Here is a 12,448-nt window from a genome sequence, read left to right on the forward strand (position 1 = left end):
TCACCAGCTCCTCCCAGTTCAGGACTCTCTTTTCACATCAAATCCATCCCACAAGTGAGATTAACAAGCTCTGGGTTTTAACACAATCAATTTGAAAAACCAAGCCAATACAGGAGAATCTTTATATTCCATTACTATCACAATTGGGCGTCTGTTTAAGAGGTAAAAATGCATATACATCTAGATGAGTATAAAAGTCTTTAAATTAAAAAAAAGGAATAAAACTGTAAGGGGATATGGAAGGGGGAGAGGATAAAAGAGGGATCTTTAGAGGGGAGGGTGAAGGATTAGGTTAAAAGGGGGATATAGAAGGATGTTTAGATTTAGGCAAATGGGAGGATAAGGGGGAGTTTTAGAGGATGGGGGACAGAATAATTCAAAGAGTGTACAAAAGAGAGTTTAGTTTTAGAGGAATGGGAGAATAAGGGAGCGATTGCTGGAGTGGGTATAGATTAAGTAATAGAAGACAAGGTAGCAGGTAGAAGTAAAGTAGAGGAGTTAGAAGAGATAAGAAAAATATATGCACAAAAAAAAAACAAAGATTAGGAGTAGAATTTCTTAGGGAAAGTATATATTTATATATGTATATATGCATATGTGTATGTATATATCAATACCTACATATAAATATATCCATGTTTAATTGTAGCTTTGGGTGGCAGGTGGGGGGGTGGAATTAAGGGGGAAAGAACAAAGTAAAAAGTGTACAGCAGAGAGCAAAAGAAAACCTACAAGAAAGCAAAGAAAAGATTGACAGCTTTCAACTTAACACACAGTATTAAATACATAGACTTTTTGAAATGATAAGTTATTGCTATGTATTTTGAATCCTCTCCTATGTTCAGCTGTGCACATGACATTTTTTATTTTATATTTATTATTTTATATTTAATGTATATATATAATATTTAAGTTTATAATGTTTCTTTTTCTCTTCTTATTATGTATTTAGGTTTTAATATTTATCTAAAATTTTAAAAAGTAAAAAAGAAATGCCTAGAATTACTGATAAATCTATATGTAGACCATGATGCCAAAGGAATTCTACTAATATCCTTTTCTGTCTTAGTTGTGGTTGGTGTGCTGTGCACTTGGAAGTATGCTCAACTTAAGTGTATCTTTAAAAGGCTCTCCATACCTTTGTCTGTCTCAGCATAAAACCCCACAGACCTTTACAACTTAAGACCAAGTCTTTCAATATGGCCCATATAGAGACAATTGCTTGAGATATGGTTATGTGTGTAATTTCATTTCCCATGGCCCCCAAAAGATTGTAACTCAAGGGTGTTGAGAAATGGTTATTTCCTTATATTATTTTTTTTCAAATGCTTTATTAACTTATCCTTTACATCATTCATTTTCTCCAGATTTTGAGTTACAAATCTTCTCCCCGTTTTTCTCCTACCCACCACCCAAAAATAGCGGTCCCACAGGATATCCTGTCCTCCAATTTGCTCTTTCCCATATCTTCTCACATACCCCTTCAACTTTTCCAGTAGGGCATGGTGGATCCCTATGCTCCAGTACCTGTATATCTTATTTCCCAATTACATATAAAATATATATATATATATACACATATATATGTGTGTGTGTGTGTATAAACATTTGATTTTAAAACTTTGAATTCCAGATTCATTCCGTTCCTCCCTTGTCACCCACAATTATTGAGAAGATAAGCAATTCAGTATAGGTTATACATGTGTAGCTATGGAAAACATTAGCATAGTAGATATATTGTAAAAGACTATTTCCCTCCCTCCTATCCCACCTCCCATTTGTTCTATTCTCTACTTTGATCCTGCCCCTTTACAAAAGTAGGTGCTTCCAACTTCCCTCCCCCCCAGCCTGCCCTCCCTTCCATCATTCCCCCTCTCATCCCCTCCCCCCCACTCTCCTGTAGGATGAGATACCCTATTTAGTGTGTATGTCATTCCCTCCCTGAGCCAAATGCAATGCGAATAAGATTGACCCATTCCCTTTTGTCTTCCTATTCTTCCCCTCAATTGTAACCATTTTCCCTTGCCTCTTCTATATGAGATAGTTTACCCCATTCTGTCTCTCCCCCTCTCCACTCATTATATTCCTCTCTCACCTCTTAATTTCACCTTTTAAGTATCATCCCTTCCTATTCAATTGGTCCTGTGCCTTCTATCCATGTATACCTGTAACCTTATATACACTTCTACAAACTTATATGTATTTATATGCCCATATACCCTCCTATATAGACATATATATATTTTTTTTCTGTTCCCTTCAATTATTCTGATGCTGAGAAAAGATTCATCAGTTTCAATGATCATTTTTTCCATGTAGGAATGTAAATAGTTCAACTTTGATAATTTCCTTATTATTTCTCTTCCCTGTTTACCTTCTTATCCTTCTCTTGCGTCTTGTATCTGGATGTAAATTTTCTATTCAACTCTGGTTTTCTTTCATCAAGAATGCTTGAAAGTCTTATACTCCACTGAATGCCATATTTTCCCCTAAAACATGATACTCAGTTTTGCTGAGTAGGTGATTCTTGGTTTTAATCCCAGCTCTTTGCCCTCTGGAATATCATATTTCAATTCCTTCTATCCCTCAGTGTAGAAGCTGCCAGATCCTGTGTTATCCTGATTGTGTTTCCACAATATTCAAATTGTTTCTTCCTGGCTGCTTGTAATATTCTCTGCTTGATCAGGGAATTTTGGAACCTGGCTATAATATTCCTAGGAGTTTTCTTTTTGGGATCTTTTTCAGGAGATGATCAGTGGATTATTTCAACCTCTCTTTTGCACTCTGGTTCTAAAGCATTAGGGCAGTTTTCCTTGGGGATTTCTTGGAGGATGATTTCTTGGTTCTTTCTTTGATCATGGCTTTCAGGTAGTCCAATAATTTTTAAATTATCTCTGCTGGAACTATTTTCCAGGTCAGTGGTTTTTCCCATCAAATATTTCACATTGCCTTCTATTCTTCCATTTATTTGGATATGTTTAACAGCATCTTGATTTCTCGTAATGTCTCTAGCTTCCATTTATCTAATCTAATTCTGAAGGAATGATTCTCCTCAGTGAGCTTTTGAGATTCTTTTTCGATCTGGCAAATTCAGCTTTTCAAGGCATTCTTCTCCTCATTGCCTTTTTGAGCCTCTTTTTCTATTTGAGTTAATCTATTTGTTAAGGTTTTATTTTCCTCAATCAGGCTGTTGACTCTCATTTCATAATTTTCTTACATTGTTCTCATTTCTCTTCCCAATTTTTCCTCCATTTCTCTTATCTGCTTCTTAAGGTCCTCTATGGCCTGTAACCAGCTTGTATTTTTCTTGGAAGCTTTTGGTGCAGGAGTTCTGACTTCACTGTCTTCCTCCTGTTCCAGGCTTTGATCCTTTTTGCCACCAAAATAGGAGTGTAAAGTTGGGGTACTCTGTTTATTTTGCTTTCTTTGCTTGGTCATGTCGCCCCTCAGTCCCTTGACCCCTGGGCTTTTTGCCACAGTAGGACTCTGCCACTAGACAGGGGAGCTTTCATCCTAAATGCTGGGCTTTTCTTGGCTGGCTGAGGTGCCCTCTCTGAGGTCTCCACATGCTCTGGCAAGCTGGACACACATCCCAGGACCTCCACCCTAGACTGCAATCCAGATCCAAGCAGGTTAAAGCAAGAGCAATTACCCCTCAGACTGGTGCTTGGTCCTCCTACACTCTGCAGGCCAGGAGGTGAAGCTGCTACATGGTGGTGGCCGCAAGCCCACCTCAGCTGCTTCTCACCCCAAAGGCAAAAACTGATGCACTCCCATCTACTAAGTCCCAAAGTCTACACTGCACTGACCTCTCGCTTTGTCCTTAGCATCCATGTGTTGATAATTCTGGAACGCCACAGCTGCTGGTGATCTGGAGTCCCTCCAGCAGGTGGTTGGTCAGGGTGCCCTGGGGCTAAATCCTCTGGCTCATGTGGGCCTGGGCTCGGCTCCCAGAGCGCTGCACTGGTCGATTCCTGCTGTCCTCAGCAGGAGGTTAGCTTCTCTGTGTCGTTTTTTAGGTTCTGTAGCTCCAAAGTTTCTTCAGAGTCCCCTTTTTACATGGATTGGGGAAGGTGGAGGCCGGAGCGCTCGGAGGTTCTGCTTCTACTCTTCCATGTTGACTCAGCCCCAAGAGCTTTTCCTATCTCCATATATACTTTGTTTGAGTGAATGTTCCATGAATGGTTTGTATGCACTTAATAAGCTCAGTTTAAAATTTTGGAATACATGAAATTGACCTCAGTCTCAGCTACGCCCTTACCATTCACTTACTAAGGTCATTTACCATGACCTTAGACCGACAAGATGCAGCACTGACATAAGACAACATTTAACCAGGGTGGACATAGTCAAACAACAGGAATATCAGCCCATATTTCTAAATGTGTGGGATATATTTCCACTTCTCTCTCCACAAAGCATATTGGAAATGTGTTCCTCCTAGATGACCAGCTCCAGCAAGGGAAGGCTTAAGGTTAGTCCCTCTCTCTCATTAGACAAATTGAGAGGATCAGTTCCTTTTCAAATTGCATAAAAACTGTGCCTGTTAGTAGCTGCAGTCTACTTTTAATTTCTGGTCTGCCGCATGACTATAGTGGTTTCTAGCTCAGCTTTTCTTCGGCACTGCTTGTTGATCTCCCATCTGCCCTTGCTCTGTGGCATACCCCCTTTTCAGCTCTTCCTTTTTTCATGCTTACAAACTCAGCAGAGTTTTTCCTTTACTCCTCCATTTTTAAGGTAGCAAAGTGTCTTTCCCTGAATATTTTGCTGTGAGGAAAGCAGAGCTCTACAACCTTAGTGGAGGATTCTTAACTCCCTCCTTGGACCTCCACTTTTACCTTCTCCCTCTCTGCCTCCCCCATTGACTCACTTATACCTTTCCATGTTTAGTGAGTTCTATCCCTTTAGGAAAATGATGAAACAAACAAGATGTTGCAGACAGAGCAACTTTATGCTTGGAGATGCTACTGTTTACATAAGGTTGGTGGGTGATTAGTATTTCTTTTGGATAGCAATTTCTGAGGGTTCCCCACCGTTACCCCCTGCTGCATAAGCCTAGTTGGGCCAGTCTATACATCTCCCCTTGACACATTTTTGTCATTATCTGACTCAGCATTTCCTGGTTCATCCATCTTCCTCTTCTAAAAAATCTTCACCCTTCACTTCTACTCTTCCACCCTCTTAAATTCTGGTCTTCCAGAGAATGGTTGTACAGTAAAAAATTACAAGTCCAAAGCTGATGATAGTTAAGTGTCAAAAAGTTCAAGGAAGTCATGAAGGGCATTTAGAAACCATAGAGTACGTTTTGCTGGATTTATTGTGGAGAGTTTCCATTAATTTCCTTGGAGAAAAGGTGGGGGCAGGAAGTATGTATCTCTATGCTCTGTTCCTTGGGCCCAAGTCATAGAACATTTAGAAATTGTAACTCTGAATGAGAAGATGGAGCTGAAGGGAAATAGCAGCTGCTGTACCCCGATCACAAATGGAGATAAAGTGAAGTTGTGCCACTCACTCTAGGTTTATACCTCACTCACTCACTCATTAATCTATGCATGTTTCTCTCAGGTATGTAAATGAGTTGATGATATAAGTTTTTACATGGGGGTTGGGGTGGGGAACCCAACCATTATAGTTAAAGGAAAAACAAAAACTAGGTAGGGATGACATTGAAATTCTCCTTAATCTAAGATTATTTTAAGGAGATTAAGTATTTGAAATTACTCTTATTTTACTGTTCTAAAGATAAAGGAGTTCAGAGGTTGAAAACTAACATACTTCTAAAATTCACAATTATGTTTTCTTGATACAGAAGTGACCAAATACTGTTAAATATCACTAAAAAGTACACATTCAAAGACAGTCTAAGAATTTTATATTTTAAAAATGTACTACCTACGGGCAGCTAGGTTGCGCAGTAAGTAAGAGTGCCGGCCCTGGAGTTGCGAGGACCCAGGATCAATTCCAGCCCTCAGATACTTAAAAACCACACAAAAAAAACTGGCCATGTAACCTTTGGTAAGTTACTTAACCCCAGTTACTTTAAAAAATGTACTGCCTATTGGAAACTAGTTTTTTAAATGTTAAAATGTATCATAGTAGAAGAAATTAAGCTAAATTTTTGTAACATTCTTTTCAGTAAGCCTTAAGAACATCACAGAATTCATTAGACATGGCCTCTAGCCTGTGGAAAGCTTGTAAAATGTAATTCGTTCCATCACATGTCAGTTTTATATTCAAAATGTTAGTTTTCAGTAAATTAAAGGAATCTTCTCTGACTTTAAGACCTGATGATTTTACTTAGCATATTCTCAATCAAAAATAAAATCTTAACTAGGTCAACAGGTACTATTTCTCACAGTAAACATGAAATATATTACAAAAAAGATTGATAATACTACCTATAAGAATAATGTGTTTTAATAGCTTTAAATAATTCTTTTTAATCTGTGGAATATTTAAAAGATAATAGTAAAGGTTAATAGGTATATAATGATTTTACATTATTTTGTTTGATGTTCATTCTTGTATATTTTCAATTCATATATGAAAAAGAGAGTTGTTCTACAGTATTTCTATGTCCCACATATGATATGCTATATTTCATATCATTATATCATATTTATGCCTAGGATCTCAGAGAATTTTATAGCTAGTATCTCAGTAATCCTCCAAAACTCATATAAAGTAAATCAGTAGCAGATGTTATCCTCATTTGCTAGAGAGGTTCAGTGACAAGTTCAGATTCCCATCTGCATGGAAATAATATCTGAAATACTGGTGAGGACACAATCCATAGCATAAGTAGGAAATGTCTCTAGAGACACTGGAATTTTCCTGATCAGGAGAAGAAAGTCTAGTGCAACATCCTACCTACCTACTACCTTGCCGTGTTTCTGAATCTATAATAGTGGAGAAATAAAAAGGAATTTGGAAGCCCCTACCATATCCTTGTGCTACTTAGTATATACTGAGATTTCCTAGATATTCTCACAGACTGTCATCTTCCACTATAATTAAAGTATTTTCTGTGAACCATAAAACAATGGGGAAAAGGAAAATTATTATTCTGTAGTCATGTGATTAAAAGAATTTACATAACTTGTATCCCTTCTCTTCCAGGTGAATTTGGAGAGGTATGCAGTGGACGCTTAAAGCTTCCTTCCAAAAAAGAGATTTCAGTAGCCATCAAAACTCTGAAAGTAGGCTACACTGAAAAGCAGAGAAGAGACTTCTTGGGGGAAGCAAGTATCATGGGACAATTTGACCACCCCAATATCATTCGACTTGAAGGAGTCGTTACCAAAAGTAAGACTTTAGTGAACTTCTTTATTTCAGTTTATTTAATCTCACTAACTTAACAATATTCCACTTTAATCATTCATTCACAATTATGGGATACTTTACCAGGTAAGGATTCATTCTAACAAGAAGTACCAATTCTAGGCTTAACAGATTTCTATCATGAAGAAAGTATGTTAAAAAAGGCGGGGTGGCAAGAACTAGAACAAATAAATTCAATGCTGTAGATAAAAGAGAGATAGGGAATTGTAGAAAGGAGAGAATGAGAGAAAAGCAACTATGAAAAGTAGCATATGTGAGGGGCGGCCAGGTAGCACAGCGAGTAAGAGCACCAGCCCCAGAGTCAGGATGACCTGGTTTCGAATCTGGGCTCAGACACTTAGCACCCACCCAGAAACACCTGGCCGTGTAACCTTGAGCAAGTTACTTAACCCCGATTGCTTTAAAAATATATATTAAAGAAATAAAGAAATAAATAAATAAATAGTAGCATATGTGCAAGTTAGGATTAGTGCCTCTAATCTGTTTGGTTTGGCTCCCAGTTAGTTACTTTTCCTGAATTGTCCATATCTTTATTTACTGTTGTGAGAACTTATATCCACATATTTGGGACTTGGAACAACTTTAATAGTTTTAAAATCACTTCAGAGATTTTGAAGGTCAAGATCAGAGTGGATCCAGAACTACATAGATTCCATGAGATTCTAACTGCTCTGCAAATCCAAGACCTAAAGTGGGAGCTAGTCTGGGAGAGCATTTTAAAGGTCTGAGAAAGTGTTTCAGGATCCCTTTCAGAAGCACTGACCCTGCTTTTCATACTTTCCGAACCCTTTTTCCTGTTTAGGGTTTGCCTAACCTGATTCAGAGAGGTGCCTTTGAGGAGGTTGTGGGTATACCTAGACTGGCTCCAATTGCAACCAAAATCTACAGGGAATATATCCTAGTTGCCGAAAAGGTCGGGGATATTTTTGGTTTAAAGCACTGTCTAGAAAAGCTGATGTTGTTCAGTTGTTTCAGTCATGTTCAACTCTCTGTGACCTATTTGGAGTTTTCTTGGCAAAGATACTGAAGGGGTTTTGCCACTTTCTTCTCTAGCTCATTTTACAGATGAGAAATTGAGGCGAAGAGGATTAAGTGACTTGCCTAGGGTCACACCGCTAGTAAGTGTCTAACGCCAGAACTGAACTCAGGCAACATGAGTCTTCCTTACTCTAGGCCTGGCAATCTATACACTGAGCTACCTACCTGCATTCTAGGCAAGATGCATTACTAGAAAATTTCTTCTATTGAAAGAGAGGCTGGTAAAGACTTTGATACACTTTAGGCAAAAATCAGTTGGTTCTACATTTGAATACTATGTGGTCAGTGGACATTATAGATTATCTTATTTATGCAAATGTTTATATTTGTGTGTATATTTACATTACTTGTCATATATTGCAATTGGTCTAGTGTTAATTTTAATTTTTGTTCCCCTTTAAAGGCAATTCTTAGGTCATAAAATGTCAAATTTAAATGAACTTTTTTTTTCTTACTAGAAATTCTTTAGGGAATTGCAGTCTTTCCATTACCCTTAATAATAGTGTAGATAGGGGGCGGCTAGATGGCACAGTGAGTAAAGCACCGGCCCCGGAGTCGGGAGGACCCGAGTTTGGTTCTGGCCTCAGACACTTAACACCTACACAAAAATACACACAAAAAAAACCCACCATGTAACCTTGGGCAAGTTACTTAACCTCAACTGCCCTCCAAAAAGGCAAAAAAAAAAAAAAAGCAAATAGTGTAGGTAGATTAGAATATATTCAGGAATTCAACTGATTATTCAAAGACTGACTTAAAGCACTGTTTTAACAGTGCTTAAAGCATTTTGTTTTAACACTGCATCCAGAGTATAAAGAGATTGTGGACAGCAACACTGTGAGGCTGCTTTCTTGAAGGGAAAAATATGCTGATCAAATTGTAAGAATTGCATTTTGAACACAATGTTAAAAGTTTAGGTTTGAATTTCTGTATGTTCCAAAGAGGGAGTTACACACCTTGCTGAATGATCTAAGATGTATAGGGTCAAATTTTGCTTCCTTTACTACCTGTGGCATCAAAACAATTATTTAGGGTTTTCTTGTCATGCATGATTTACCTCCTGCTAGACTTAAGCAGTATTTATAAAAGTTTGTATAGGTATAGGATTACTTTCATTGGCAGACTGACGTACCTAATTAAATTTAATTAGATAATAGAATTCTTTCTCTCTAGAATAATGCATTAAAGCATGAAAGCATGACATCATGTGTGGATTTACATTTCCTTTGACTAATGATACCTAAATAGGTATAAGCAAGAGTAAGCAGCAATACTTGTATCTAAGGGGGTTGTTCTTCTGAAGTGGACTTTCTAGGAAAGTGTAATGGCAATCTAATTTAAAGATCCCCTTGTATTGGCTTGGTTTTCTGGTTAAGTATTAAGACCCAGACCTTGTGAATCCCACTTGTGGGATGGACTTGTTGAAGTGAAGTGAGGGGGCTGAGCTGGTGCCTTGAATTTAGAGAGAGGCCCAAGCAGAGAGAGGTCAGAAGAACTTTTGGTAGCAGCATCATGGAGGCAGAGAGAGAGAGAGAATTGCCAGGGGCAAAAGTAGCTGAGAGAGGGAGAGAGAGACAGAGAAAGAGAGAGAGAGAGACAGAGAGTGAGACAGAGACACAGAGAGAGAGACAGGGAAGAGAGAGAGAGACAGAGGCAGAGAGAGAGACAGAGGCAGACAGAGACAGAGACACAGACAGACAGATAGACAGAGACAGAGGGAGACAGAGATACAGAGAGAGCTGAAGCTACCCAGACTGCTGAGGGCCAGTTTGACCTGCCCAAGACTTTTGAGAACTTCCACCCAGAGCTGCCGAGAACTGAGGAGGCATGGCTGAGTTGCTGTTATTTTTTCTGTCTGTTTTGATGTTATTTTGCCAGATTTGTCTACTAGTAAAGGACAGTGCTGTTGTTGCAGAGGTTCTGGAACCTTGCTGTTGGTTCAGAAGCCTCGAAGGAGGATTTTCTTGTTGTATGTTGACAGACATCCTGGAGGAGGGTCTTGCTGATGTTTTCAGATGTCCTGAGACTGTTCTACAGGCAGAGAGTGAATTGATGAGGATACTGAGAATATATATTGTGGCTTTGTTAAGCTTTGCCTTCCTAGCAACCGAGATTGTTGGGAACTTGACTCGGGTCAAGATGAAGAAAAGACCTATCATTGAGTATTGAATGCTGTGAAGATATTGTAACGTTGTTGTGGCTTAGGGGTAGATGTCCTTTTGATCTCCTCTGGCATTTTGAGAGGGTGCTTTGTGGTGATGGATGGTATTGGAATTCAGTTGTGATCCAGGGGTGGAAAACTTTTGACTTTTATAATTTGTGACTGATCAAATGAATGTACTTTGTTTATGATTGGAAACTAATCTCTAGTTGAATAAAGAGAAGACTTTGTGATTGACTAAATGAATGTACTTCCTGGGGTGGAGTATTTGAACCTTAGTACTTTGTGATTCAATTGAGGACTTATTACATTATTGAGTTACACATGGTGAGTGCTGTATTTTGATTTTCTGTGAATCTTTTGCCTTAATCTGTCACTGAATAAATGGAGTTTGCTGTGCTCATAATCTGGACCTGGAAGTTGCTTGTGCTATAAAAATGATCATACCTAAATGCTTATAGTCAGTCAAGGAAAGTCTTAAAATCAACACCAAATGTAGAAAGGGGGAAAAAGAAAGGAGTGATATTATTTTTAAGTAACATATTAAAAAACACCATACTCGTGCTTAGTCTTGTAACATACTTGTATGTATTACAAATTACTTATTCTTCTAGTAATAATCCTACATTTGATGTAACTCCCTGGCCAAAGAAGTACATACAGCCTGCCAAATCTGTCTATATAAATCCTAGTAATCTTATATGTTGCTAACATAATAGGGTTCCAGACCCAGGATTAAGATTGTGAACTCTCTTAAAGGAGAACTTAAGAGCTATTAGTCTGGCGAATTATAACATCTGGGAGTAAAAAGAAGTTACTTAAAATGAGGCTAGCATTTTACATTTAATAGTGAAGAAGTATAATGTTTTATAACCAAAACGTGTTCTTTTACTACAACCCCTAACTTTTTTCTTTCTTTACAAAGACCATGATATCATTTCTAAAAAACCGTAAGGATCATAACCTGATTGAGAGCAGTAAACAAACAAATAAACAAAAAACAATAGCAAAGCTGGTGAATGGGATTAATAAACAACTACTAGTAATTCACATTTATAGTTTACTTCAACAATTATTAAACTTTTTTTTTCATCATAGCCTATGGAGGGCAGTATACAGGTAATGCAAATATCATCATGTCCATTTTACAGATGACACTGTCAAGGACATAGTTAAGTACACTACCCAGGGTCAATAAAGAAACCAGGATTTCAAAGCTAGGTCTTCTGACAGAGTGCTCCTTCTACTACACTACAAAGAGATAGTGCCAGAATTGGGAACTGAAGAAGTCTTTTAAATTGGTTTATTTTGAGTATACAATGTCCAGTTCATGAGTGAGGCATCTCTCTGTCTCTGTCACTGTCTCTGTCTCTGTTTTCTGTCTTTCTCTGTCTCTCTGTCCCCCACTTCCACCCTCACTCTCAGTACTTCTGCCTCTTAGTATTTATGTAACTCTGTCTCTTTCACTATTTTGTATTTCACTCTCTCAGACTCTCCAGCATGGTTTTTCAGCATGGGCAATTTCTGCTTATCATTGCTCTTAATTGCATACTTGAAAAAACATTCTTTGATAGACTAAGTCTAATCATGTCTCCTTTGTAAGTCAGTGCAAGCAAGTTCTCTATTCAATCATTATATTCTTGACTTAGTTCCAGCTGAGCTATTAACAATTTTAATAGTAGGGTTCCTGTACCAAAGGTCTTCGATATAAATGTTCATATTTCCTTTTAACAACAGAAGGAAGAAACAGAATTTGACCTTCAGAAAAGCTGAAAAGTGAGAGATGCATCATCTTCTCTAAATCAAGCACAAAATAATAATAATAATAACAATATATACAATAATCCCTTATATAACTGCTTGTGGGTAGGTAGATAGATAGACACACATTCACACACACACACACAC

At 37.9% G+C, this 12,448-nt stretch overlaps 1 protein-coding gene across 3 annotated transcripts in view; it reads left to right on the plus strand.

Annotated features, from left to right (window-relative positions):
* EPHA3 (EPH receptor A3) overlaps positions 1-12,448 on the plus strand; it is a 531,109-nt gene that overhangs the window by 441,433 nt on the left and 77,228 nt on the right. For all 3 annotated transcript variants that reach the window (XM_069093931.1, XM_069093930.1, XM_069093929.1), the window contains exon 11: positions 7,120-7,305. In XM_069093931.1, coding sequence (XP_068950032.1) covers positions 7,120-7,305 — 186 coding nt within the window. The remainder of the gene's footprint in view (positions 1-7,119; positions 7,306-12,448) is intronic.

Source organism: Petaurus breviceps, unplaced genomic scaffold, assembly GCF_028583685.1.
Source record: "Petaurus breviceps papuanus isolate PSGF00001 unplaced genomic scaffold, PetGlider_PUasm1.0 213, whole genome shotgun sequence".
In the NCBI taxonomy this organism is placed as follows: Eukaryota; Metazoa; Chordata; class Mammalia; order Diprotodontia; family Petauridae; genus Petaurus; species Petaurus breviceps.